We start from the raw sequence: 26,334 nt of genomic DNA on the forward strand, positions 1-26,334 counted from the left end.
CTTCCTCCACTCAGGCCCTCAACGTCTTGGACGCTGACCTCTGGCCTCTCAGAGGCGCTCATGCGGTGGCTTACCTTCAGATTTACGCGCTTGGAAACTGTTAGGAGGACTGACCTTTTTTAGGAGCTGGCTTGGTGATGTTCAGCTTGCCGGCTTTTTTAAACAAGCCTCGGATGCCCCCGCCTCCTTCCTCACACTCGCTGTCCTTGATGGTGGCTTCCAGCGCCAGCCTCTCCTGCTCCAGCTTCTCCAGTTCATCTGGCGGAAGCAGACAAAGTCAGCTACTTGGCCGGGTGGGCCCCCGGTTCCGGGGACAGGCTATAAACGATTTTAGTGTTTACGGCGGTGCCGATGCAATAAAATGGTTATCGATGCACAATGTGATTTTCTTCCTGAATGATTTTTTTTTAAGTAATACATTTTAGTGAATTGGAATCAGAAAATAATAACAATGGGCTCCGAAACAGTAGCTGTACACACGCAGTTATAACAGATCACTGGGCTTGGATCTGTGAGGGCAACAGAGGCTGCATAAGGCCTTCCGTGTTCTCTTTGGTCTCAAACAAACAAGCAAACAACCCGAGCCGCCTCGTACACTGGAAGTCACTGGTGTACAGACCCGAGTCACTGGGTCGGGTGTTTTACCACTGGAAGTGACAAAACTGCAAAAACACACCAAGTTTAGGTCAGGCGCACAGCAGTCCCTCCTGACTTGAGATGTACAACTAGAGAGCAGGAATGAGGCAAAGGTAACCACATCTTGTAACTTCTCTGAGCTCTGCGTACAGATTACAGTGACAAATACCCCACACCATAGTTTCTGTCTGGGAAAATACTGTGTGGAGCTGAAGATTAAAAACTGACATTCCAGGCGCCTGGCAGGTTAGAACTGCTAATGAGGCTCTTAGGACACCGGGGTCTGAAATCAGAGCCAGGCTGTGCAAAACTTCCGGCCCCGGTGCAGGCCCATTGCCCGAACTTTGATGTCGCGTCTGGAGCCTTTTTATCCTTTTTGGATTCTAATTGTAACAAAAAATTCCTAGCTGGTACGTAACATTTCACATCACTCTTCGACCTCACCCTGTCCTGGGTCAGGGCAGACTGGATTTTTAAAGCAGTCCCATGACAGTGCCCAGCCGAGGAGTCTTTGGCTTACCCTGGGCTAGCAGAAAGCCCAGCTGCGGTGTGACAGGACACCGGCCGGGCTGCTGTAAATGCCAACCCCAACCCCGGAGCCCACTGCCTTATCTGTCTGTGCAGCAAGGCTATACACACTCTAGATTTATCAATTATGTACTAACTAAATCTGTCAGGACAGGCCCATCCCTGGACGGTGCTGTTATTCTGCTCCACAGAATCATCTGGCCCCTGTCCAGGTTTTAGCAATTAATCTTTTGCCGGTGGCATGAGATTTAAGGTCAAATCACCCATGTGATTTCCCCAAAGCTTCAAAGGTTCTCAAGATCAGCAGCTATAGAAAATCAGAGAAATCAGACGGTTGCTATTCAAGCCCAGACAGGAGTTGCTTCCCTCTGACACTGAAAGGGGGAGGCGAGCCACACTGCCCTGAGGGTCGTGACCCAGGGTCACGTTGTTCCACCCCTATCTTAAGTGACGTTAGGCAAGTCGTGGCGTTTTGCTATGCCTCAGATTTCCTATCTGCGAAATGGAAAATTGTAACACTTCCCCACCGTACCAGCTTTGCAAGAAGAATCAACAACAGTTTTTCACATAGTGTTTTGGAGCTCTGTAAAGAACAAACCAAGGGCTATATTCTATAGGCGGTATGTTTACATAACTTGTGGAGGTGGGCCTGTACATGCAAACCGAGCATTCAGAGAAACCCCCGGAGTTTCCCAGTTATTATTTACTGCATGCTCTTGGGTGTCGGGGAAGGTGCTGGGTTTTATTCCTTCCCAAACAACTCTGAGATCCTTGTTATGATTGTCTTCATTTTATAGGCGAAGAAATGAGACTTAAAAGTTAAGTAAACTGTCTGATAGCACCTCATGAAATTACAGGGTTCAAAGGCAACAATATCTGCTTGACTCCAAATCCTGGGTGCTTCTGACCACGAAGACCCCCTGTGGTCAGTGACTACTATTGCACAGCTGTTCTCTTAACCTCCAACTCCTCATCACTGGACGGATTTGTAGGCACCGAGTGCAATGCCAAGAGAATCGCCCGCACGACAGCCCCAGAAGATGCCATCCTAATGGGTAGGCTGTAAAGATGTGGGTACAGTAAGGAGGCTGCCCCAGGCGGCAGCCAGACCTCATGGTCTCGGCTCTGGCGATAGCTTCCTAACTGCAATCCAGCCTCTTGGGGTGTGGGAGGCCAGCTGGGGGGTGGCCTCTTTGCCGACCTGGTGAAGTACTTATTTGTGAGCTCCCGGGGTTGGGGGGCTGTCCTGGAGGAGGAGGCTCTTCTGTTCATTTTTCTGGCAGGCCCCAGCTTAGCCTGTGATCAGCCGCTAATTGCCATGTTCTTTGTCCTGTAGTTTGGACAAAGACGGAGCAAAGATAAATCCTCCTTTGTAAGCCCGTCAGCTGGCTGGGCAGACTGGGAGCCGCGCCAGCAGCTTGCTGGAAGGTAAGTGCGCAGCCCGTCCGCGACAGAGCGGGCTGCAAAAGCCTTGCCCGCGAGACAAAGCCCAGCGCTGCTAGAATGCTTCCGACTCAGCTATTCCCTCAAAGACCATGGCGGCAGAGGTGGACAGTCTAGTCTAAGGGCTAAAATTGGCTCTTTTCTTTTTTTGCTATCTTAGGTTTTTCAATCCCACACAGTGGTGAGATTCTCACTTGCCCAGTGATCTTGCAGTTTCTTATTAGAGTTAATTCTTAATTATTCACTTTGTAGGTGATGGAAGGCCTCCTTAGCACATGACCCCCTTATACCCCAGTGCTGCCAGAAGTGCTGTTCTGGTGGCCTTCTTTCTGCATTGTCGTCTAGTGTGCTGCCTGCCTCTGTTTGCACTGGAAATCAGGAGACTGTCAAAACGTTTCTTTCGACAGCAATATTGGCCAGAGGACTTGCAAAAGCATACCATTAGTCACACCGGGGAGCAAGCCAAGGAAGTGTGAATGGATAGATGGAGATTGATTTTCACTAAGCTGACAAAGATGATTCATCCCGTCAGTACCACCACCATCAACACCACCGTCACGTGAGACTTTCAGTGCCAGGGACTGAAGAACCCTCTCCACACAGTGTCTAATTTGATACCGGCCCTGGGGTACAGGCTGAGCCGGGGTCAGTATCCTCACTTCGCTGAAAAGGAAACTTGGGCTCAGAACATTCAACTAATTATTCCAAGGCCACACAGCTAGTGACACAAAACTTCTGCGTCTCTCCCTCCTCGGAGATGTGCCCACTGTCTGCCTTCCCTTTTCAAGATTTTCAGAGAATCCCTGAGGTCATATGGTGGGAGAGAAAGTGCAGAGCTCTAGGCTGTCTCAGTTGAGAGTGGGATTATGGCTGGTTTCCTCAGACCTATCCCAAACAGTTCTCCCCGAGACAACAGAGTCCTGAGCCACTTTTCCAAGCAGACACCAAAACTCCAAATGGTACGTACCACATTGTGAAGCCCTTTATCAATTGAACGTATGTTAACCAATTGGAGTGACTATATTTTGAAATTCAATTTAGCTGTCAGAATGGTCTCAACTGTTCTATCATCAATCTTATCTTTCTTTAAAGATGGTGTCTTTTAGACACAGGCAGCGACCTACACATCACCATCTGCTTTGAATCTGAAGGACAGAGTGCAGTCAATTATCTGGTAGCAGAGGGGAGAGCAGAGAAACCCACTGGGGAATCACAGCCTCCCCACTGTACGGCATCCTTTTTCTTTATTAATTATTAAGTTATGATTCTCTTTCAATCAACTCAAAGCCATAAATGCTCGTCTCGATCAATGTGCCGAGCCCCAGGTGAAGCCCCACCGAATTGCAAGCAGGAAGCGATCCTGCAGCGGGTGCCTTCCAATCAAGTCATTACTCACTGCCCCGCCATCTGTCTTTATTTTGCTAAGCCACTCGATCAGACACGGCAGTATTGCCGTGTTCTCAGATGGCCATAAATCGTGCACTACTTACACGCCATGCTTGACCACAATATATTACGAATCACGTTTCATCACTTTATTTTCTACCAGTACAATTTGCACTCTTTTTGTAGTTGGCAAACTTGCTAAATACCCTTGGGAAGTGCATAATATGAAATACTGCATTTTGTGTGTGTGTGTGTGTGTGTGTGTGTGTGTGTGTGTAGGCGTGTGCAGCGTCAGGCAATAAATTAACTTATTAAGAGACACTATCAGTCATCAGTACTGGCTGAGTTGCTGCAGTACCTAAGTTAAAATGTTATGAGCATCGATCTTATTTAGACAAAAAGTTATTCTCCTCATATAAGCTGGTGACACAGTATAGAAATAATCGCCATTAGCTGGTAAATTACCTATAAAGCTGATTTCGATTCACTGCTTTATTAACTACAGTGCACGGGCACTCTGAATTGCTAATATTTCCTTTAAATTATAATCTGTGATGACACTATGGTGCTGTGTTGGAAAAGCTATGATGATAATCATTAACATAGTATAATGCAATACCTAAGATTTATCAGGCTCTTATTAAGCTCTATATTACAGTATAATATAATGAAATGCAAGCTTGTTTCTTCCAATTCAAAATCTAATATGAGGTTTGTGTCATAAATTACATAAACGTCAAAATAATGCATGGAACTGCAGCATAAAGTTAATTTCTGTCATTATGCTGCTGTTTATACATGTTCTTCATGTATTTGTGCAATGTTGTTTTTTGTTTGTTTACCCTAGATACTTGGTGCTTATAATTATTTCATTAGCATCCAACTGTATTTTTCCTTTCTTGACTAAGAAGTAGAAATATTTCAGACATCAAAGTTGATTTAAATAGGCTGGATCCCTTGGGAAATTACAAGAGGATGCAGTTCACTGCCAGGTTCTTTGAGAATTTCTACAGAATTTAGTTACCGCATAACTTTATAGAAATAAACTGATGGCATATTTTGGTAGAAGCAACAGTGAAAGGTGGGAACATTATTTCTCAGCTACATCATGTCTATCAGCTCCAAAAACATCAGCACAATGCACAACCAAGAGCACAACCTAATACAAATGGTATTCTTCATTCTCATTTTTCAAATGGAAAAATATTATAAGACAAAAGCCAGAAAAGAAACTACAGTGAAACCTAGGAAGGTCTTGGGATTAGGTTCTTGTTATCTCCCCCAGGGTCGGTCTGTCTTATCATAGGCAGGCGGTGCTAAGTAGAGTGTCTGAAGGTGCACATGGGACAGCTTTGCCCCATTCCGGCATCTCAGATTTCACCTCTCCTGTGTGTCACTGACTTCTTGATCTCTCCTTTTCAAAAGGTAGACTAGTGGCTTCCGACGGACGAAGGTTTCTCTTGCCTCTGCCCGTTACCACCTTTCTGAATCTTAGGCAAGCTGTGAGGTGGGGGCCACGCTACTTTCCTCCTAGGGTAGTTGGTGTGATGGTATATGGGGACCTGAAGCGTAACACACGGCACACGATGAGGACTTGAAACCGTCAGCTATTATTGCTATAAACATATGAAATTCTACCCCAAAGGGATAGAAATTACTCATGGTCATGGAATGGCAGGGAGTGTGTTTAATCTGGAGATGTAAAAGGTCCATGTAAAGAGGAACGGGCATAAAACATGAGGTTGAACGTACTAGAAGATACAAGTATGTCCAGGATGTATCTTGCTCTCAGCTTTATAGCTCAGCACCTCGTCATCTTCCTCAGTTTACCACTCCGCTCTCACAGATCTGTGTATCTCATCATCACTCATCTATTTTGCTCCAATTTTATTTATTTATTTATTTATTTTTCTGGTACCGGGAATCGAACTCACAACCTTGCGCTTGCCAGGCAGGCGCTGTGCCGCTGAGCTAAATCCCCAGCCCCAATTTTGCTCCAATTTTCTCTCCTCTTTCTGGTGAACTTCTCCATCTGTGCCTTTCTCTTAATTTCCCATTCCTCCTGCTCCTTGCTCCGTGGGTCATCCCTTTCTTTGCTGACATCTTCCCTCTTGCCCTCTCTCCTGTGCCCACTGCCTCAGACTGGAAACATGCCCACATCTCCTACTTAACGGTCTTACCTCTCCCGTATGAATCCCCACCATCTCATTCCTTATCCTAACTTCTCAAAATGGCGGCCACATCCACATTCTCTGCTGTTTATCATCTCCTCATCGCTCCTTAACCCACTGCAGCATGAGTTCTGACAGCACTGCTCTAGTGAAATTGCTCTCACCGAGACTGTCTGTGTTCTATCAACTACATTTCATTCCTTTTCTTATTGGATTTCTTTGCTGGGCTTGATAGTGTTGGTTACTTTCCAGTCCTGAGCACTCTGTTTCCATGGCTCCCATGACTTCGGCCTCCTGCTTCTTTTCCTTTTTTGTCCTCTTGTTCCTTGCTCCTTCTTTGGGGGCCCCTTTCCCGTGCATGGAGATCTCAACAACACTTTCAACCAATACTTTCTGGGATCACAGTTTCAACTTCTACCTTACCTGCCATTGAAAGCAGCACACATTAGGTGGTTTAAAAGCAGAACTTTACCTTCTCACAGTTCTGGTTTGTTTGTTTGTTTTTTTTTTTTGGTTTTTCTCCAGTACCGGGAACCGAACTCACGACCTTGCGCTTGCCAGGCAGGCGCTTTGCCACTGAGCTAAATCCCCAGCCCCCATTCTCACAGTTCTGGAGGCTGACTCTAAGGTCAAGGTGTCAGCAGATACAGTTCTACCCTAAGGCCCCTCTCCATGGCTTGAAGGTGACTGTTTTCTCACCTTGCGTGGCAGCCCCTAGGTCAGTGTCCTAATCTCTTTTTATAAGGACACTAGGGTTATTGGATTAGGGTCTGCCAGTACAATCCTGTTTACACTCATGACTTCTTTAAAGACCCTGTCTCCAAATACAGTCCACATTCTGAGATATCAAACTGGACTTTCACATAGGAATTTGGTGAGCCCTGTGGAAGACAGTTTAGCCAATAAGCCTAAATGTATACCTCAACCTCAGAGTCCTCTGTTAAAAGTAGGACAGTCAGTTGCCTATTGGACACGGCCCATAGAACTTCCCACAGGAGACTGTGTGACACTGAGCCAGGCTTCTGCTTGTTAAAGCCACTCTTCCTCTTGCACTTCCCACTTCCCCTGGTAGCACTCTTGTTCTTTTAGTGCAAGATTTTTTTTTTGCTCCCCCATTTTCTATACCCTACAGTCAAGTTCTCAGTGCTGCACTGTGTACCTCTGAAACACTTCTCCCTCCTGTCCTTTCCTCTCCACCCCCACAGAGGCTTCCCTGGATCAAACTGTTGCTGTCTCTTGCTTTGACAACTGTAGAAATCCCCTTGATTTGTCTCTCTGTGTCAATCCTGGTCGTCTTTGAGTGTTGCTCTACCTAACGGGAAGAGCATGAGCTCCAGAACCCAAGTCTGACCACATCCCTCCCTCACTTCAGTCTCCTGGATGGTCCTCATTATCTGCAGAATGGGGTCCACACTTTCTCAGAGGGCAGGTGAAGCTTGTGAAGTCCAGACCGCCCTCATGCGGGAAACCCAGCACCTTGCTCTGGTCTACTGCGTATTGGTTTGCTTCTGTGACACTTATCTGCTTCTGTGGCCCAGAAACCCTGTTCTTCCACATGCAGATGTCCCAGTCTTTGCAAATGCTTTCCTCTTTGCCAAGCATGCTGCTTCCCAACTCTCTGTTTTTCTCTCCGTCAGCATTGCCTAGTTATCTCTCATCTATGAATTCACAAATTAAACTTCCCCCTGGAAGCCTTTTCGGGGTTAACTGCCCCTTTTTTCTTTCCCATTATACCTTATTTATATCTATTGTCAAACTGATAATACAACCATTTCCCTTACTCAGCTGTCTCTTGAGGATATAGACCAAGCCTATTAATCTTATTCAACCAAGCATCTTCACCCACATTATGCCTGCTACATAATAGGTACCCAAAAATGTCCCTTAGTCTTGGTATCATGTCATCAACAAACCCTATTGTGCAGTTCAGCTGAACAGATAGTCTTGTCTTAATCTTTCAGTAACTCTTCAAACATGTTCTTTACTTCATACACAAAGAGGGGATGTTTAAATTCTGAGAGTAAATAAGTATACCACATTCTCTACAGGGAAAAAACAGAGCCACTAATCTGAATTAGTGTTTCTGCCTCTGACTTAGATTAGTGATTCGCAGCACGATACATTCAGGCTTATTTTCATGTTAGCTATAAACCAGTTCATAGACCCTTCAAAGCAAAATACATGTTTTTCTGAGGAAAGAATTAATCTTCATTTTCTGAAACAGCAGAAATTAATTTGGCAGGCTATTTTTACGGAAGGTGTTTATTTTCCTTGATGCTGGTTTTGTGGTTTTGTGATAAGAGAAAATAATTGATAACTATCCAGAGTTACTTTATGATTCTGGGTAGCAGGGAAAAGGCAGTTTATGTTAGCAATGGAAAAACACTGGGAAAATATACACACTGGGTCAGCATGGAAAGTCAAACTCCCTGATCAAGGATTTTTGTCTGTATCATTCACTTATTTACCCTAACCACCTAGAAGAATGTCAGGCACATAATAGGTGCTCAGTAAGTATTTGTTGGTTGAATAAATAAAGTACATACCTTGCACCTGAAGAACCTGAGAGATGTCAAACCCTTGGCTGATTCTGACGATGACCACGCCAATCTCAAAGTCAAATGCGTCACTGAAAGGGGAAATAAGGTCATGAGTGCTTCAAATGGCTCCGTTAATCCTCGAGCTTCGGGTTAATGTTCAACTTGCCTTTAGGATTTTTGATGTCATGAAACCATTAAAATTCACTTTAGAATACAGCCAAGAGCTGATGCCTTTTCATGTGTTTATTCTTCCTTTATACCTTTTAAAACAAGTCCCCAATAGCCAAAGTCAACCTGAACTTTCAGAGGATGCAAATGAGTTTAGTGCAATATAAATATCTACTCAGAACTCAAACCCTGAAGCTGGGCATGGCAGCACACTCCTGTAATCCCAACATTTTGGGGGCCGAAGCAAGAAAATCACCATGAGTTTAAGGCCAGCCTGGACTACATAGAGAGACCTTGTCTCAGAAACAAAAACAAAAACAACACCATGAATGATCTTCATTTACCAAAATAGATCCAACAGGCAAAATTTGCCACAAAGTAAATTCCATATAAACAAACCTTGTCTGTAATTGTTCTTGGTTATAAAAAATAGACTATGTGTTCCACAGAAATAATTTGGTTACCACATGAGGTAGAACAACAGGTTCTCCAGGATGTCCTCATCCTAGACTCTGTGAATATGCTTCCTTACATAGCAAAAGGGGCTTTGTAGATGTGATTAGGCTAAGGCGTTTAGAATGGAGAGATTACCCTGGATTACATGGTAGGCCATGTGCATCACAGGAAGCTTAAAAGTGAAATCAAGGGTCAGAGGAGGAGGTTGGGTAATGTGACATGACATGGACTTGGCTATTTCTGGCTTTGAAGATTAGGCAAGGGCAGGCACACTGGCAGCCGCGGGAAGCTAGAAAGGACGGCTAAGCGACGTACCCTCCAGGCTCCTAGAGGCAGCCATAGAAACAGCTTTGAATTAAAATTGAACCATACTTAAGAATATTGCAGACACTTGAAACTGTTGATCCAAAGAAAAATGGTAAAATACTGTCATCTTATGATAGTGTTAGTAACACAGTGTTTCATGGAAAAGAAAAAGAAAAAAAATCAGAAGGGAGAATGTAATACAGATACATGATTGTCTTCATTGCTGTGATAGCAAAGGCATCTAGCTTTAGTCACACAGCTGGGTTTTATACTAGAATAAATGTGACCCCTTTAACATTGAAAACCAGAGAACTCCTTGGTTCATATCATTGGGCCCAATTATTTTGATTCCTTGCATTTCTAGAATGTTTGGTAGGGTAGGGAGGCTTAGTGGTATTCTCAAGTAATTCTTCAAATAATGAACTCTCTGAAGACTTACACATTTCTTTCTTTTTGCTTATCATTTTCCCTTATTCCTTTTGTTCCCAGGTGAAAATTAAATTTGACTGAAGAATGTGAATAACAGAGGGACAGATCTAATCCATTTCCAAGACCACTCAGCAACTGCTTGTGATTTTGAGTCTAACAGAATGCTATTTGTTGAGTCTGGTAAATTCTGATCCCAACCTCCATGTTTAGCCTTAATCTTGGGCACTTAGATCACCAGCAGAAGTGGGAGGGCAGTCCACGGTATCCAGTTATGTCTGGGAAATGATGAGTTTAATATGTAGAATCCATACACTGTTAAGTGAATTTCTGTTTGGTAAGTAATGCAATAATTTCAGACAATAGAAATAACTTTCTTCTGCTTCTTTTCAATAGAGCTTACAAGGCATTGCACAAATGTGCTTAAAATAACGATGACTGTAATGCTCAATATATGCTTGCTTTGTTGGGTGAGGGTTTTCTGCCCTGTATAGCGTGGACATTTAAGTGCAGCCAGAGCTCTTGTGGCATGGTTTGTGCCCCCTGGTTTGAGTCCAGGGTCTGTTCTGTGTTCTGTGTTCTGTGCTGTGACTTCAGGGCTTAGCCAGACACCAGGCAAAGGAAACTTGCCATTGTTTTTGTTGGCCTTAGAAGATGACTGTTGGGCGTGGCTAACGTTGCCTCTTTTGTCTGATTAAGTAGTTTGAAGCCTAGAAGAAAAGTTCAGTTTTCCACGATGTGTATCTCTGTATGCATAGAATTTGTTTTCTCTTATTTAAAAGGAGAAAGCAAGCCAGGTAGGAGGTGGTTATGTGCTTTTGGAGGCAGCATCGTTTTGAGGTCCTGTGCTTGATCTTTGAATTCAGATGGCCCTGGGTTGGAATCCGAGCTCTGCCACTTACTAAATTTTGACTATTTTTTTTAGCATGTTACCTCATTTTTACTCTCTGTAAAATGAAAACAATAATAGTAGTTATTTCAAAGGTTTTTTTGCGAGAATTAAATGGGATAACTTATTAATGATGTTAGCCTGGTTCTTGCTAGTTCTTTAAGGTCTATCATTATCACTTCTTTCCAAGATTCCTCAAATATTTAGCCATTAGGTACCACCTACCAGCTGCACTCACTTTCCTTCAGTGCTTAAATCAGACCTGGGACATCTAGTAGCGGTAGTACTTGGCATGAGGATCCCCTCTCAGCAGAGGGAGGTCTGGGGTTCAGGGATAATGCACATGATTCACTAGGCTCAGAAGACAATGTCTGACCTGGACTCTACAGCCAAGCCAACAGTCTAGTTGTTTTGAAAGACAAATTCCTTCCCTAGCCAGCTCTCCTTTGCTTTCGATCTTATAAGTAGACTTAAGGCTGTAACTCTTACATATTCACCTTTCCCTTTGATGCTAAGGTTGCCCCCTGCTGGCCTCCTCGACATGCTGTGCTTTCTCACTTTGGTAAGGAATGGAGAGGCCAGGCAGAATTGCTGTGAGCAGACCATTTAATCTGGCACATTCTGTTACGCACAGACCGGTTCTATATCACCCTGGTTCGTGTGTTATAAACAAGAGCTCGTCCCACAAGCCATCACTTACTGGATGATTCCCACGTAGTTCTCAATCTCTGTCAAGGGAGCTTTCCTCCAGTTTTTTTTATATCCAATCACCAGAGTGTTTGGCTTCATTCTCCCTAAGCCCGAGGCCTAAATAGAGGACACAAACACATGGGCGATCCTTACCGCACTTGGAAAGTACAACTGCAAATGAAAAATAATGTCCAACAGAGCACTGAAGTAACGTTCTGAAGATTCTGAAGATTAGATTACATTTTAGTGCATGTCCTTCATGCCTGTACCCAAGCATAAAATAGAAAGATTAGTTCTAAATCATCTCAGCCATAAATGGATTTTAGATGACAGAAATGTAGCTTTTCTAAATTAGCCGTCATTTGCATTTCTTCTGACACACTCATTAAAATGGTTCAATAATTTAAAATCAAGTAAGGGTCGGCTTAACTGTTGGTATGCATGTTATAACTTAGTGGTTCAGAGCGCATGACCACCTGTCCTACCCATAATGCCATGAGCAATAAAATCCATGTTTGGGAAATTCTTATATACAAGGATCATTGAAATCCTTCTTACATTATTTATTGAAGAAATGAGTGAACTATGTTTCCAAAACCTAATCTGCTTGCTTGACAGTATCATTAATATATTCTATACCAGAAGTTTCATTTTCCTCCATTAGAGGAAAGGATATGGGTTCCAGGGAATCAAATTTAATTTAGCAATATTATCAGGCTCCTATTAATTGCAAAGTGATATGTTAATGAGAGAGCAGTGAAGAAGATTCCTTGGTGTTAAGGAACTTAGAATAAAAGGTACATACACATAATTGTTGGTGCCATAGGGGCTCCCTAAACACAGGACAGAAAACTTGGATCCCAGGCGAAGGTGACAGACAGTTTCATGAGAAGGGTGGTGTTGTGGGTCTTGGAGTTTGCTTAGATGTTGACAAGCAAAGGTAGGAAATGCAGTGGGAGCAAAGGAAGGCCACCAGGACTGTGGAAACAGTGAAAGAAATGACTAGAGCTGGGCTCTTTCTCTCTCTCTCTCTCTGTCTCTCTCTCTTATCTACCTATCCAGTAGTACTGGGGATCGAAACTTCGCACTGAGATACATTGCCAGCTCTTTTTAAAAACATACCACTCTGCCCTGCTTTTTGGCCACAACCCCTCTGTATACAGAGACGTTCATAGGCATTTATGCACAGGCAAGTATTTTGCCATTCATTCTGGACAAATATAAGAATTCTTTCCCACACCTATGCCTTTTCCTGGACTGCTCTGATTCTTTGTCTGTGTTCCCATTCCTACTTGAAAATTTTATTATTTTTCAAATCTTTTGTGGTAATTTTCAGTGTACAACCTTCCCAAGACATTTGAACAAGAGCTCCTGAAAGGAACTTACTACAGAAAGAGAAATTGGCATTTTGTAATAACATCTACTTCCGTAGGTTGGCCCATGAATGACAGATGAAAGGAAGCTCCCTGTGGGTACCAGGTCTTTCAGTAATGGTTTTCTAGGCACATCTGAGTCAGGATGCATCAAATACTCCTAATCTCCAGAACGTTCCAGCTCGGCTATGCTTTCTTTCTGGCTACAGAAGCATCAAAGTTACCTGGGTGAGGTCGTAGATTCCCACACTCCTGAATATGGCAGCTCTGAGAGCCAAATGTGCCATTTGGGATACAGAGAACCATGGTTTTTAAACCCTACTAAAGCCAACGCTTTATAAAGCCAAGCCCTACCATTTCTGAGGGTCTCCTGGATTATTTTAAGGAGTTTTTGGAACTTTAAGATATGGGAACCAAGGAAAGATTTTATGTCCTCCCTGTAGAAGAGGCAAAGAAAGGAAGGAAAGAGAAAGAGAATAAGGGAGAAAAGAGGAAAAGCTGTGGACTTTAATGTTGAGCTGTAGAGATGATTACATTTTATTCACTATTATGGAAATAATGCAGGAGGATCGGGAAACTTTATGCCCTGATCACCACGCATTTATTTAGTTGAGTTTAGCAGGTGCCCTCACACCATTTGCAAAAGAATACAGGAAAAGAATGCCTGATCTGAGCACTGCTATATGCAGTATGAGAAGCAAAAAGAGTTTGAAGTTTTAATAGGATCCTGAATGTCATCAACCACTGGAACAAATTTGCATTTCAATAAGTGCAGGGTGGCAGGTCTTACTGCTGGTGGCCAAAGGCAACCTCGTTTTCCCCTGCCCAGTGTACCATTCATAGTTCACTGTAATAGAACCTTGCGCTCTGCTTTTGTTCTAGCCTTGCCAGCCCCAGGAATCAGAAGTGAATTTCATAGCCACCCACACTGATCTCTGACGTTCAGCCCATGGATTCCGGAGCTTCGGGAAGGTGGGGCACTAACTGTCTTTGGCTTTTTGCCTCTCCCCTCCATGCTGGCCTTACCTGAAGGAGACTGCGGACACCGTCTCTGAAATAGTCTGCTGCCACTGCAGCATAAAAAGCCTTGATTTTGTTCTTTATAAGCCAGGCCTGCTTTTTAGCCATGCCGCTGTTCATCTCCTTAACACACAGCTTGCGTGGGCCCTGTGCGATACAATGAAATATGGGTTAGAAGCCCTGCTATTATACATCACACCGCCGTTGCTTTCTGAAGGACGAAAATAACCCACGGTGCCCTATTGAGTTAGAGTCCGGAGAGAATGAAAAACACCTTCCTGATCTGTGTTTGCACAGGTTCAGTCTTTTGAGAAACTGCGCTGCTCACATCATCCACTTTCCACCCAGAATGTCCAGGCTTATTACCAACACCTGCTTAAGTAACTACCGCATGCTGGATGAGGGGAAAGCAGAGGGCATCGTAGCACATGAGGAAAATACTGGAAATGTGACGGAAGAGGCTCAGGATAAACACACAATCAACCTTTGGCTGAATAGCAAGAGCCACTTTTAGGAACACCGTGCAAAGCTCAGCTGGAGCTCAATTTCAAGAAATGGACAGAGCTCTTGGGAGCCAGGCCGTGGCGAGCTACAAATCCAGCCACGGAGGCCGTGTACGCCTTTCCCTGTGTGATGCTGACACACTTGCGCGCAAACTCGTGAATGCTTCCCTCTCACTCCGTGCATTTCCCACGGTAGGAGAGCAGTTCCCATGTCCCTGACATAACAGGTGGGGAAAGGTCAAGCAAAAAGGGGCGGGTATTGTGATGAGGCATTCCATCATTTTAAGATTTACTTCTGAAACTGAGTTTTAACTAAAAAGTCTATTCTTGTTTTTTCTTCCTTAAAAGTCCCTGCTATTGCTTTTTTTCTCATGTTTTAATTCAGTTCAAAAGGTATTTCTCATTATCTACTATGTCCCCTATGGGACAAATCTGCTGTTTTCTCTAAGAAATTCAGTTCATGGAGAGATCTGTATTTTGTTCAGATGCCACTGATTTCATATGAATCTCTCGGGATCTTGACAGAATGTAATGTTTATGTCTGGAGCAGGGCTTGAATTTCTGTGTTTCTAACAGACCTGATGGAAGGATTTCCATGGGAGAGAAAGGACATTGGCTTGCACGAAAAAGAGTCCAAGTCTTTCAGCCACACGGAGCTGGTCTAAAATCTAAAGTGGGTCATTTTGGAGGTAACTGATTATTTCTGAACTTTGAAATCTTACTCTGGAAATGGGAGTACATTCTTATTCCTGGGGCTGGGGATATATCTCAGTGGCACAGTGCCTGCCTGGCAAGAGTGAGGTCATGAGTTCGATTCATGGCACCAAAAAACTCAAAGAAACACATTCTTCTTCCTGCACAGTTGTTTTAAGTAGATGCCTACTTCAATGGCTGGAAACTGTAGGCACTCATCCAAAGCTGATGTCTATTATTTTAAGAGAGTGCTCACAATTGTATTGAAGGCCCAGATCCAACTCTACCACAATGTTCATTGGGTAACAGAGCTGGAGGACTCTGAGATGAAAGAAGGAAAGTTGGCAGGTTCTAGAAAATAAGTATATGAAGAATTTAATCCAATTTAAGCAGCATATTAAAATGGAAGGGACCTTATAACTCACCTAGTTTTGAATAACAGAAATCTAATACGGTATTGCTGCATATGTAATTTTACACTATCAAGTGGCCAGTTGATAAGGTAAAAAGAAATAGGTTATCGTCAATAATTTATTTTATTTAACTCAGTATACCCCAAAATGTTATTCTCTTTTTTTGTTTGTTTTTCTTCTGGTACCAGGAATCGAACTCACGACCTTGCGCTTGCCAGGCAGGCACTGTGCCACTGAGCTAAATCCCCAGCCCTGCAAAATGTTATTTCAATATGCAATCAATGTGGAAATATTTATGAGATATTTTAATTTTTTGAACTAAGGCTTCAAGATCAAGTATGTATATTATATTTCTAATACGTCTCAATGTAGACCAACCACATTTAAAACAAATGCTCCATAGCAACATATAGGTAAGAGAGATCCTACTGCACAGTGCCTTAGTTTTATAGACATAGCACATATGTCAAGAGAGAATGCATGGCAAACCCAAGGTGTCAGCCAGTCAGTGGAGAACCATTTGTTTTAGATGTGGTTGCTCTACATTGAGACATATTAGAAATATAAAAAAAATACTGCATCTCGAAGCCTTAGTCCAAAAAATTAAAATATCTCATAAATATATCCATGTTGATTGCATATTGAAATAACATTTTGGGTGTATTGAGTTAAATAAAATATTGACGATAACCTACTTCTTTTTACCTTTTCAACTGGCCACTAGACAGTGTAAAATTATATATGCAGCAATACAGTATTAGATTTCTGTTACCAAAGCTAGGTGAGTTCCATTTAAATATTCTGCTTAAATTGGATCAAGTTCTTCACATACTTATTTCCTAGAACCTGCCAACTTTCCAAAACAATCTGACTGACTTACATTCAAGTTAAAAAACAAGAACCTTTGGGGAAGATAGACAAGGTAGAGACATAGAGGAAACAGTTATGGAGCTGGAAGACCTAGATCAAAGAAAGACATGCTACTCTAGATCAAATGCATTAGCAGCCTCAGGGCTCCAGGCTGCTAATACATCTGGAACTGTCAGTCCCTCCTTGGGCACGTTAGCCTCCACCTCCTAGGAGAGAAGGATTATTTTATTGAAGGAAGTTCAGCAGTAACAACAGCCATTAGACAAAATGAACCAGCCGCTATGAAAGATGTTGGCCCATCAGTATATTGAGTTGTACCAGAATGACTGGGAGCCCCTGGGGAAAAGGCATTTATTGAAATAAATATAGTCTAATGTATGTCTATTACTATTACAAAAATCCAGATTAAACATTAATTGTGACAGAGAGATTTATTTTAATGACTAAAGTTGCCATACTGGGATGTCATAAGAATATTTCATGTAGAATCTTCTTTTTGCTAAGAGCGGTTATAAAATCCTTGTAGCAAACTTATTAATGTGAAACAAGGCTGCAAATGCAAATGGAGTGCAGATAAAGCAAACTGACACAAGGGGAGATGTACTGGAATACAGTCATTCAACATTCAAAATAGTCATAACCACAAAAGAGGATTCCACCACCCAGTTAATATGTCATAGAGCTTAGCTTTAGTTGGTGCCCAAATTATGAATGCATAAATTAATTCAGGATTTGAACAAAGAAACTTTAAATGTCTCATATATACAAAGGCTGATCAAAAGATGTGGTAAATATTTAAGTTTTAAAATAACTTATTACAGTAAAAGACACATTGCTAAGAATGATGAGATAATTATGTTCAAAGTGAGGGAAAGTCTTTGAAGTATTTTGGGAAGGATGAATGGTAATGTGTCTTTCACTGTAATAACTTTTAATGTAAACAGTCACTATATTTTTAAAATCAGTTTGTTGATCAAATGCTTATGGCAATTTTCATCAAATAAAAACCTCACTGTGTGTCCTCATCCACCTCATTCACCTGATCAGGCTCCATGTGACTTCTGGCTCTTCCCCAAAGTCAAAAGAACCATGAAGAGTAAATGCTTTGAACTGACTGAGGACATGGAGGCAGCTGCAACAGCACAACTAAAGACACTCAGGAAAGAGGACAGCAGAATTGCTTTAGAAAGTGACAAGAATGATGGGGTAAGTATAAGTTAAGCAAGTTAAGTGCAGGATTTTGAGGGAGAATAATGTCAATGTGTCTTTGACTGTAATACATTTTTTTAAAAAGAGTTAAACATTCACCATGGTTTTTTTTTTTTTTTAATCTTACCTCATAGAATAACTTAGACAATGACTTAGAAAGGGGTAAAGAATTTCTAATTAGTCTGGAAAAGAAGTTGATGTGATACTACTTGAAATAACTGACGATAATGAAAAAGATTTTTTCAAAGGAATTCAAAGATCACTAGAATCAAGTAGAAGAATGCAGGCTAAGTATCATGTTCTTTTCAATTTTTAGCTTTTAAAGCATGGAGAGTCTTATTTGCCTGTCTCCGTTTTCATTTCTTCTGTGGTTGGAACTGTGAGCAGAAGAATTTTCCCTTTCTGACTTGGTCCATATTTCATCTCACCATACATCCTAGTGGCCTTCCTAGATCACTTTGTTCGTTCTGCACTCGGTCATGTCACGATCTTATTAACACCGTGACAGAGATTCGCTGACAGAATAGATCCATCTAAAGAACACCTTTTCTCCTGGGAGGGTGTGAAAGTGGAGATTAAGAGGAAGCTCAAGACAGGAAAACAACTAGATGTTCAGTTTACCCTGAGTTTTCTGGGCTTGAACGGTCCTCCCCTATGCCATAGAATTAAGAGATGGTTGTCTTGTCTGAGTTTTCTTGAGAAATCCTCATGAAAAAATTCAAAGACAGCCCTAGATAGCTGGGAGTGGTGTGCTTGCCTGCAATTCCACCCACCAGGGAGGCTGAGGCAGGTAATTTAGTAACAGCTGCTCTCAAAATAAAATTTTAGAAAGGGCAAGAGATGTAGCTCAGTGGTAGAGTTCTTGTCTAGCTTGCATGAGGTTCTGGGTTCACACACACACACACACACACACACACACACACACACGACCGTGTGAGTTTTAAGTTATTTTATGATTTTCAAAAAGAAAGAGAAAAGGTAATAGGGGGTTAAAAGGGATCTACACAAGGAAGGTGACTGACAGCCCTCCCTTTCCTTTTTGGAACAGGAAGACAGGACATGATAAAACAGGAAAATTTAAGTCAACATAGATTTGTGCCTTGGTGAATATGTGTGAAATGATGAAAATACCCGTAAAACTTAGACAGTATTGTCCTTAGTCAGGGAGAAGCCTTGAGTCTGGAGTTGTCATGAAGAGGACTTTAGCTGAATCTTGTACTGTTTCACTTCTTTCACAAAGCAAGGGAAAGTATCTACAGCAAAGGTTTTAGCAGCTGTTAATTAGAGGAGGTAGAATATGGGTCTCAGTGATTTTATATTGTCAAGCCGTATAAAACTGTTGAAAACCAACAGTTTTGATCTACACAAATGTAACTTGTGTGATTTAGCCTACCATTTTCTTAACATTTTAAAATAAAAATAGAAGCAATCTTGAAAAAATTTTTATTTTTCAACCACTAGCATGACACCATGTGACTTGATGTACAGTGTCACTTTTTGGGGCATATGTCTTGATAATACTGGCTTTATCTGATTTGTATTCTTAATTCCAAATCAATGGCATCCACTTTCAGTGTTTAAAAGTAGATGGTTTTTGTTTTAATTAATTAATTAATTAATTTTTTTTGGTTTTGGTTTTTCTCCGGTACCGGGAACCGAACTCACGACCTTGCGCTTGCCAGGCAGGCGCTTTTGCCGCTGAGCTAAATCCCCAGCCCCTTTGTTTTAATTTAAAAGGCAACCTTGCCTTTAAATGCAAAACTGCGAGGTCGGTGTGCAGGACTGCCGAGGAGGTCCTCCTGCGACGCGTCTTTGCATGTGGGATGAGCGAATTAGGAGCCCATTCCACAAGACTTCTTAGGGATGGACATAGCATGCCAGAGAATTAACTGTGTAAGCAATAAAACCGGCTCATCTCCAATGACTGGTGTTGCTATGTTATCTGTTCACCTATGAGGAATGACCTAAGTGAGGAACTGGCGAAGACAGACAGTGCTTATCACTGTCATAGGACAGAGGGCTGTGATAGAGGTTACAATTTGCTGCTCTTCACATTTACCTTTTGCTGACCCACTGAGCTTGGCTATGCTTGGATCTATGAATGATCCCGGAAGAATCCAGCTCCCTCTTGTCTCTCTACAGTGATAGGAACCAGGTACAAAGGGACATAATTACTTACATGTTGAATGTAAAGCCTCTTGAGATAAGACTATGCCACTAATTTATCCTTTGGTAGCTTAAATGGGAAGGAGAGACAATGTTTTAAAAGTTTCCAAGGTGGGTTCCTTGAAAAGGTTGATTAAATTTGTCTTGATCAAGAGTCCCTCTTCTGAAATCTTAAGGCTCAGTAAGAAAAAGGCCAGACAAGAAGGGATGAGGCTTTGAGGGTGAGAGCTGGTCTTGGTCACAGGAAATGGCAACGGTGGCCTTGTGCTCTCGCTTACCCAGCAACATCCTGACTCCCGTGAGTCCTGGATCTTGTTCCTTTCTGCTAATATCACAGCACTTCAAGCAAGCTCTGCAGTAGCTGAAGGTCAGGGCAGTGGAGCCCAGAGCCAGCTTGAGCAGTGTATAATGAGGCTGGTGGGAGTGTGCATGCCACTGCCCTAGCATAATCAAGTCACTGGACACCCCCAAAAGCTCAAAACCCAGTGTCTGGATCTAATTCTTCTAAGAGAGGATTCCTTAGGTCCTTGTTGGGGACCATGTATTTCTGGATAGCAAATGGCAACTAAACATGCCAGAAATAGACAATATCAACTAAAATTCATTAAGTATGTACTGCTAGACAGACAACCAGCTAAGCACTTGAAATCCCATCTTACTTACATAATTCCCAGAGTAAAACTATATTATAGGTGCTGCTTTTAGTATCTTCATTTCATAACTGAGAGGGTTGAGTCACAGAGAGACTAAATTATGAACCTGAAAGACTTGCAGCTAACAGGTGACAAAATAGGGATTTAGAACTCCAGTAATTTTCAAAAGCCCAGAAGCACCAGATCCCTACAGTTAAAACCCAAATTGCCATTTTCCCATCATCATCTTCATCAACATCATCATCATCATCATCATCATCATCATCATCATCACTACTTAACACCTTCCGCAAGCTTGGCTACCTGTCAGCCATCGTGTTCTTGGAGAGCCACGTCCAGTGGTATGCTGACTCCAACCACTTTCCTTCCAAAACCTCCTTTGCAAAGATGATTGGAATTGGCAACTGAACCTGAAGTCTAAACATGCTGGAAGTATGTGCAACCCCAGAAATAACCAAATGGAAAGTCATTAGCTGATACAATAACAGTTTTCTGTCCCCAAGAGAGCCTCCATGCACACCCAAGAGCAGGATGCTTGGGACCTCCACAGAGGCACCAGTCCAGTAATATATGACATTGTCCCACTTCTCTGTCACACAACTAGGATCACAGGTGTAGCTATTTACTTCGGATGAAAGGATATTCCAGCGTCGCCCTCCTTTATTCACACGTAAGCAACAAAGGGTTAATTAAAAGCAATATTTCTTGTCTCTGTCGAAGACATTTTCTCCCTCACCGATATATGACTGTTTATAAGCCCAGTTCATTTCTCCAGTATGAAGATATTTTATTGCCTGCTAAACTAAGTTTTCTCTAAATTGCTGGAGAAGAAAAACGCCCCAAACTGCTTATTCTATCGAAACCGGCTCCTCTATCATATTGGCCAAAATGAAATCCACTAATCCAGGGCACCTAAGTTGATAATATGAAGGAAGGTTCTTGATAAGCTTTTTAAAAATCCTCTGGAGCCACAGCTGGCCATTACTTCACCTGTCAATCTCATGTGTTCTGCAGGAGTCTCTCCACCCGCTCTGGGGTAATTGCATTTAGTTATATTGTTTGAGTTACTGCCATTGTCTAGGCACTGAAATGGGAAACTATGGCCATCTCCCCTCATCTACCATTTAGAATATTACCCAGTGTAAAAAGATGTCAAAGCGCTGCTCAGGGTGTCATGTGCTAAATGGGTCCCTGCACTGTCACACGGTCAACCAGCCCTAGGTTCACACAACTTCCTGGCAGCCTCTTTCTTCACAGATTTTGAGGGGTGGTGTCCATAATGGGTCTGACTGGAGAGTATCCCAGGGTGTACCTTCTCATGATATACTCCGGGGCACTCTCAGGTGTCCTGAATGGATGTCCCAACACAACCACATTTGTGTTATGTGACCCAGTGCAAGACTTTGGAATCTCGATTTCCCAATCAGTAAATGAGAATAGGGCTTCTTTTCTCTTCAGCCTCAAGGCTGTGTGTGGATCAAACAAGAAAAACCATAGGAAAGTGCTTTGAAAAACATGTAAGCACTTAAGTAGTGTAAAAGTACATCGGTAGATGGGGATTTTGAGGAGAGGGAGAGGCAGGGAAAGAGGGAGATGAGTGAGAGTAGAAGTAGACTAGTTTGAAAGATGTAGACCTTTTAAATCATGATTTTAAGGTTTCTCCCTACTTGAAAAATTGGTCAATAATTATGGTTAATTATTGACCAATAATTAATTATGGTTAATTATTGACCAATAATTTTTAGCACCGAGTTTGAATGCCTCTTAGGAAAACTACCAATATATTGTTACCATTCAAGAATATATTTCCTGAACAAAAGGGAATTCATTTAGCACTGTTTATTTGGAGCGATGGGAAACTTGGTTTAATTCTCTAGATGTCTTTAGTGTCAGGTTTATCCAAATATTTAATCTAAACACCATGTGCTGTTGTCATTTATGGCCATTGTGTCTGGGTCTCTCCTTGCCAGTTAATCTATACAATAGTGCTCTATCTGTCTTGTTCCATCCTTTTAAATTTTTGTGGACAGTTATCACCCTGAATGCCTTCATTTTATTTCTCAGTCAGTTCTGTTTTTCTTGACTCCCAGGCTGCCATTTGGAGATATTTATCACTTTTAGTTGGTCTCCTTTGGAATTGGAAATACATCCATCCACCCGTTTAAATTCAGGATCACGGGCTCTTGCCAGTCCTTGCTCTATGAATCAAGGAAGAGGACCCTTGTCCAAAGTGTGCTGCCCTTTTCCTGTTACTGCATGCACCTTCCCTGCTCACCTAAACTAACCAGGGTGGACAAGGGGAGAAAGCTCTCTCTGTGGGTGAGGTGACTCTTACCACGAAGACTTCACAGCAGATGCACAGGCCACTGTTCTTGGTAAAGGCATGTGTTATGTCCAAGAGGGCAGGTCTCGTCATGGGTGCCCCTGTTAGGACAATGCACTGCGGCCTGAAAGTAAAGAAAAGAAGATAAGAAAAGCGGCCAGGATAAGGAAGTTGTAGGCCCAGAATCACTGCCCCCATGGAAAGGTGAAGAAGGCGTGGCTAAGTGGGAGTCTCTCCTCTATTTCTTGGGTTTCCCACCAGAATTCTTGAATCACCTTGTGGAGGGCACCTGGACAACTCTCCTTGAAAGAAGAGCAGTCAACTCCATTTTGGCTGAACCTGGCCCTATTTTCATGGACTGATATGTACAGAGCGGGCTAGGACTTTTCCTTATGCTTTCAATTGGCTTTAAGCAATGCAGATTGGTCAAGCTGAGGTGCTGATGTGTAGTCTTTGAAGCAAAGCCAACAGGGCAGTGTTCTCCCCCATCCCTTGCAGGTCCCAAATAAAACGTGTGAGCCAAGATGAGGTGGGATGGAGAGTCATGCTCCATGCTGTGGCTGGGAGTGAGCCTCAACATAAGAGGCTATGATTTCCCAGGGTTTAAAAGATTACACATCAGAGCTGAAGCACTGACCCCAAAACATTAGATACTTCCTCAGACTGTGTTATGCAGATTACTCTTTCTGCATATCTTTCTCTCTGCATATTGAAGAGGTGATTTCAGGCCTCCTAGCCCAGCTTACAACACTCACATATTTCCCACCATTCTTGCAGTCCCTCATCCTTAAGCCACTCCCTTCTTCACGAATTAATAAAGCCCTGGTCTGTCCCTGGGTCAAGGCCTTTGTTCCAGCTAACCATCACTGCAGCTGGACTTAGGACCCCTTGGCTCCTTATAACTACAAACAGGCCTTAGTGTCTTTGTTCTCACCGTGGGTTGCACTGGAAGTGGTAGACTGGAATTAACTCACTAGAATTCTAGTAACTTTTCCATGCAATTACAACTATAAACTTCCTGGACCACAGCAAGGTCCAGGAAGGGTACTCTCTACCACCTTGCCTATCCGTCTTGCCATCCTTGCATTTTTAGTGTAGTCACAACATAAGTACCAAGTAGGAAACAGGTGATATTGGGTTCCCTTTGTCTTCTTCCGCCGGACACTATGCCACCTCAACTCTGAACACAACCTGTCTCTCTTCAACCAGTGTTTTCCTGCCTCCTTCCTTCATCCTCTCTGTAAGCATGGGTGAGGTACATTCAAAATAAGATAGAACTCGTGCAGAGCACAAAGCATTACTTCTCCTAAAGGAAATCAGTAAGCCACAAAGTCTTAAGCTGAGTGGACTTGATATCAATGGTCAAGAGCTCTCGGAAACATGTCATTTGAGTCACTTCTCTATCTCCATGCAAGGTGGTGACACCAGGCCCTCTGAAGGGCAGTGGTTTGGGGTGGGGGCACAGCTCAGAGGAGACAGAAAGCAGCACTCACTCACAGGAAGTGCTGTGGTGAAAATGTGGCCGTTTGGGGACTATGCCCACAAAGCCTGTAACCACTCTGGTGTACTCGTCCCGTAAAGGAAAGCCACTCCGCAGTGGAATACCAGCATGTCCAAGACACCAGAGTTACCTGAAGTTCTTCACGTGGTCTTCCACCGTGGTTAACTCCAGAGCGTTGTCTAAAGCACTCACATAGGAAAGCGCCTGTGTGGATGAGCCCCAGTTCACATCTGTGGACGAAGGAGGAGGTTGGCACAGCAAGCACTGACCTCTTCTCTGTACACCATGAGTAACCCTTGCAAGCCATTCCCTTTTGTAATTTTCCTTGGCTATGTGAGCAGCGAGGAGTGCCCCAGTCAGAGAAAATAGAATATAGTGCTTCCTACAAAGAGCCTGGTGTCCTTCTAGGAATACTATGTGAATCCTTAGAAGTCAGGCTTCTTTCCAGCGAAGGACTGCAGCGTTGATCCTGAAGTCCAGGGAATCTTGCATGATGGGAGAGGCTGAGAGGTCAATACATGGGGAAACGGTCAGTCCTTGACTATACTCAAGCGCTTCTCAAATTCTTGAAAGCAAAAGAGGGATTTCTATACGTGCAGTGAGTGCAGTCACCTCCACACTCCGAAGAGCAAAATGAAGAGTTCAAGGGCTCTTCTAGATGTTCATGAAGAAGTTAAAGGATATTTACCAAGTATTTCAGTTTGACCCTTTAGAACCTAAGCTTTATAACATGGGAAGTCAGCACTACCATTCTTGCCTTCTTCTCTTTTTTCAAATGAAAACAAATTTAGATATTAAATGCAACCTTAAGTTGTAGGAGAGGAAGTCCCTGATAAGAATGTACACATCCACCCTCCATGACAGACAGAGCCCACGCTTTCCAGCTTTCTCTGGAGAGTCACGAAAATGAGTTGGGGTGATTATCTGGAGATAAAAAGGTTAACACTGGTCAAGTATTGACTATGCACCAAACAGTAAGCACATAGGAGGCTCATTTTTATAGAGTTAAAACATACTTGCTGATTGGACTATGTAAAAAATGAATCTTGAACCATACCTTACATCATATACAAAAATTAGCTACAAGTGGACAATAAACTTCCTGGACCACAGCATTAAATGTAATTACCAATGCATTAAAATTTCTAAATGGTTGCTTCCCAGATTAGCAAGAGATATCTTAGATCTAATGCAAAACACCAAACCATAAAAGGAAAAAAGATACATTAGAGTTCATAAAACTGAAGAACTTCTATTATTCAAAACTACAAGGGGAAAATTTTTTTTTGAGATAAGGTCTCAGTATATAGTCCAGGCTGGCCTCAAACTCACTAGTGATCCTCCTGTCTCAGTCTCCCAAGTGCTGGGATTACAGGAATGTCTGCAACTGGTGCAGGAAATTTTTTTAAAAAAGAAGCCACAGATCTGCAGAAAATGTGTAAAACATACACCGCAAAAGGATTTGTGTCCAGCATATGCAACGAACTCTCACAATTGAATACTAAGAAAACTAATAACTGAAAACATAGGCAAAATACTTAAATAGATACTCAGCTCAAGAGAGTATATGGATAGCAGTAGCAATAAGATGTTCAGTATTATAATTCACTGAGAAAATGTAAATTAAACTACAATTCACTTTTATTAGAGTAGTTTTTTAGGTAGACAATGCTACATGCCGGCAGGGATATGGAGCACCAAGGCCCCTCACTCATAGCTGGTGGGAATGGAAAGTGATGCTGACAGTGTGAAAGACAATTCAATAGTTTCTTACCAAGATAACCTAGTTACCTGAGAAAAATGGTAGCATAGATCCACAGAAAGTCCTGTATATGAATATTTACAGTAGTTTTAAGTATAATGGCCCTAAAACTGGAAACAATCTGGATGTCTATAAACTTGTGAATTATTTCAAAAAATTCTGAGATATATGCATAAATCAGAATGCTATTCAAGGGGCTGGGGATTTAG

The 26,334-nt window shown here is 42.5% G+C and overlaps 1 protein-coding gene across 4 annotated transcripts in view; it reads right to left on the reverse strand.

The window, feature by feature from the left end:
- Positions 1 to 26,334, reverse strand: part of Slc12a1 (solute carrier family 12 (sodium/potassium/chloride transporter), member 1) — an 82,977-nt gene that overhangs the window by 15,345 nt on the left and 41,298 nt on the right. For all 4 annotated transcript variants that reach the window (XM_005376700.2, XM_005376699.2, XM_005376702.2 and 1 more), the window contains exons 16-21: positions 24,494 to 24,593; positions 22,875 to 22,986; positions 14,039 to 14,179; positions 11,650 to 11,756; positions 8,711 to 8,793; positions 115 to 258 (exon numbers count right to left, since the gene is read on the reverse strand). In XM_005376700.2, the coding sequence (XP_005376757.1) occupies positions 115 to 258; positions 8,711 to 8,793; positions 11,650 to 11,756; positions 14,039 to 14,179; positions 22,875 to 22,986; positions 24,494 to 24,593 (687 nt within the window). The remainder of the gene's footprint in view (positions 1 to 114; positions 259 to 8,710; positions 8,794 to 11,649; positions 11,757 to 14,038; positions 14,180 to 22,874; positions 22,987 to 24,493; positions 24,594 to 26,334) is intronic.

The sequence above is a fragment of the Chinchilla lanigera genome, unplaced genomic scaffold (genome assembly GCF_000276665.1).
Source record: "Chinchilla lanigera isolate Chin_1 unplaced genomic scaffold, ChiLan1.0 scaffold00008, whole genome shotgun sequence".
Classification (NCBI taxonomy): Eukaryota; Metazoa; Chordata; class Mammalia; order Rodentia; family Chinchillidae; genus Chinchilla; species Chinchilla lanigera.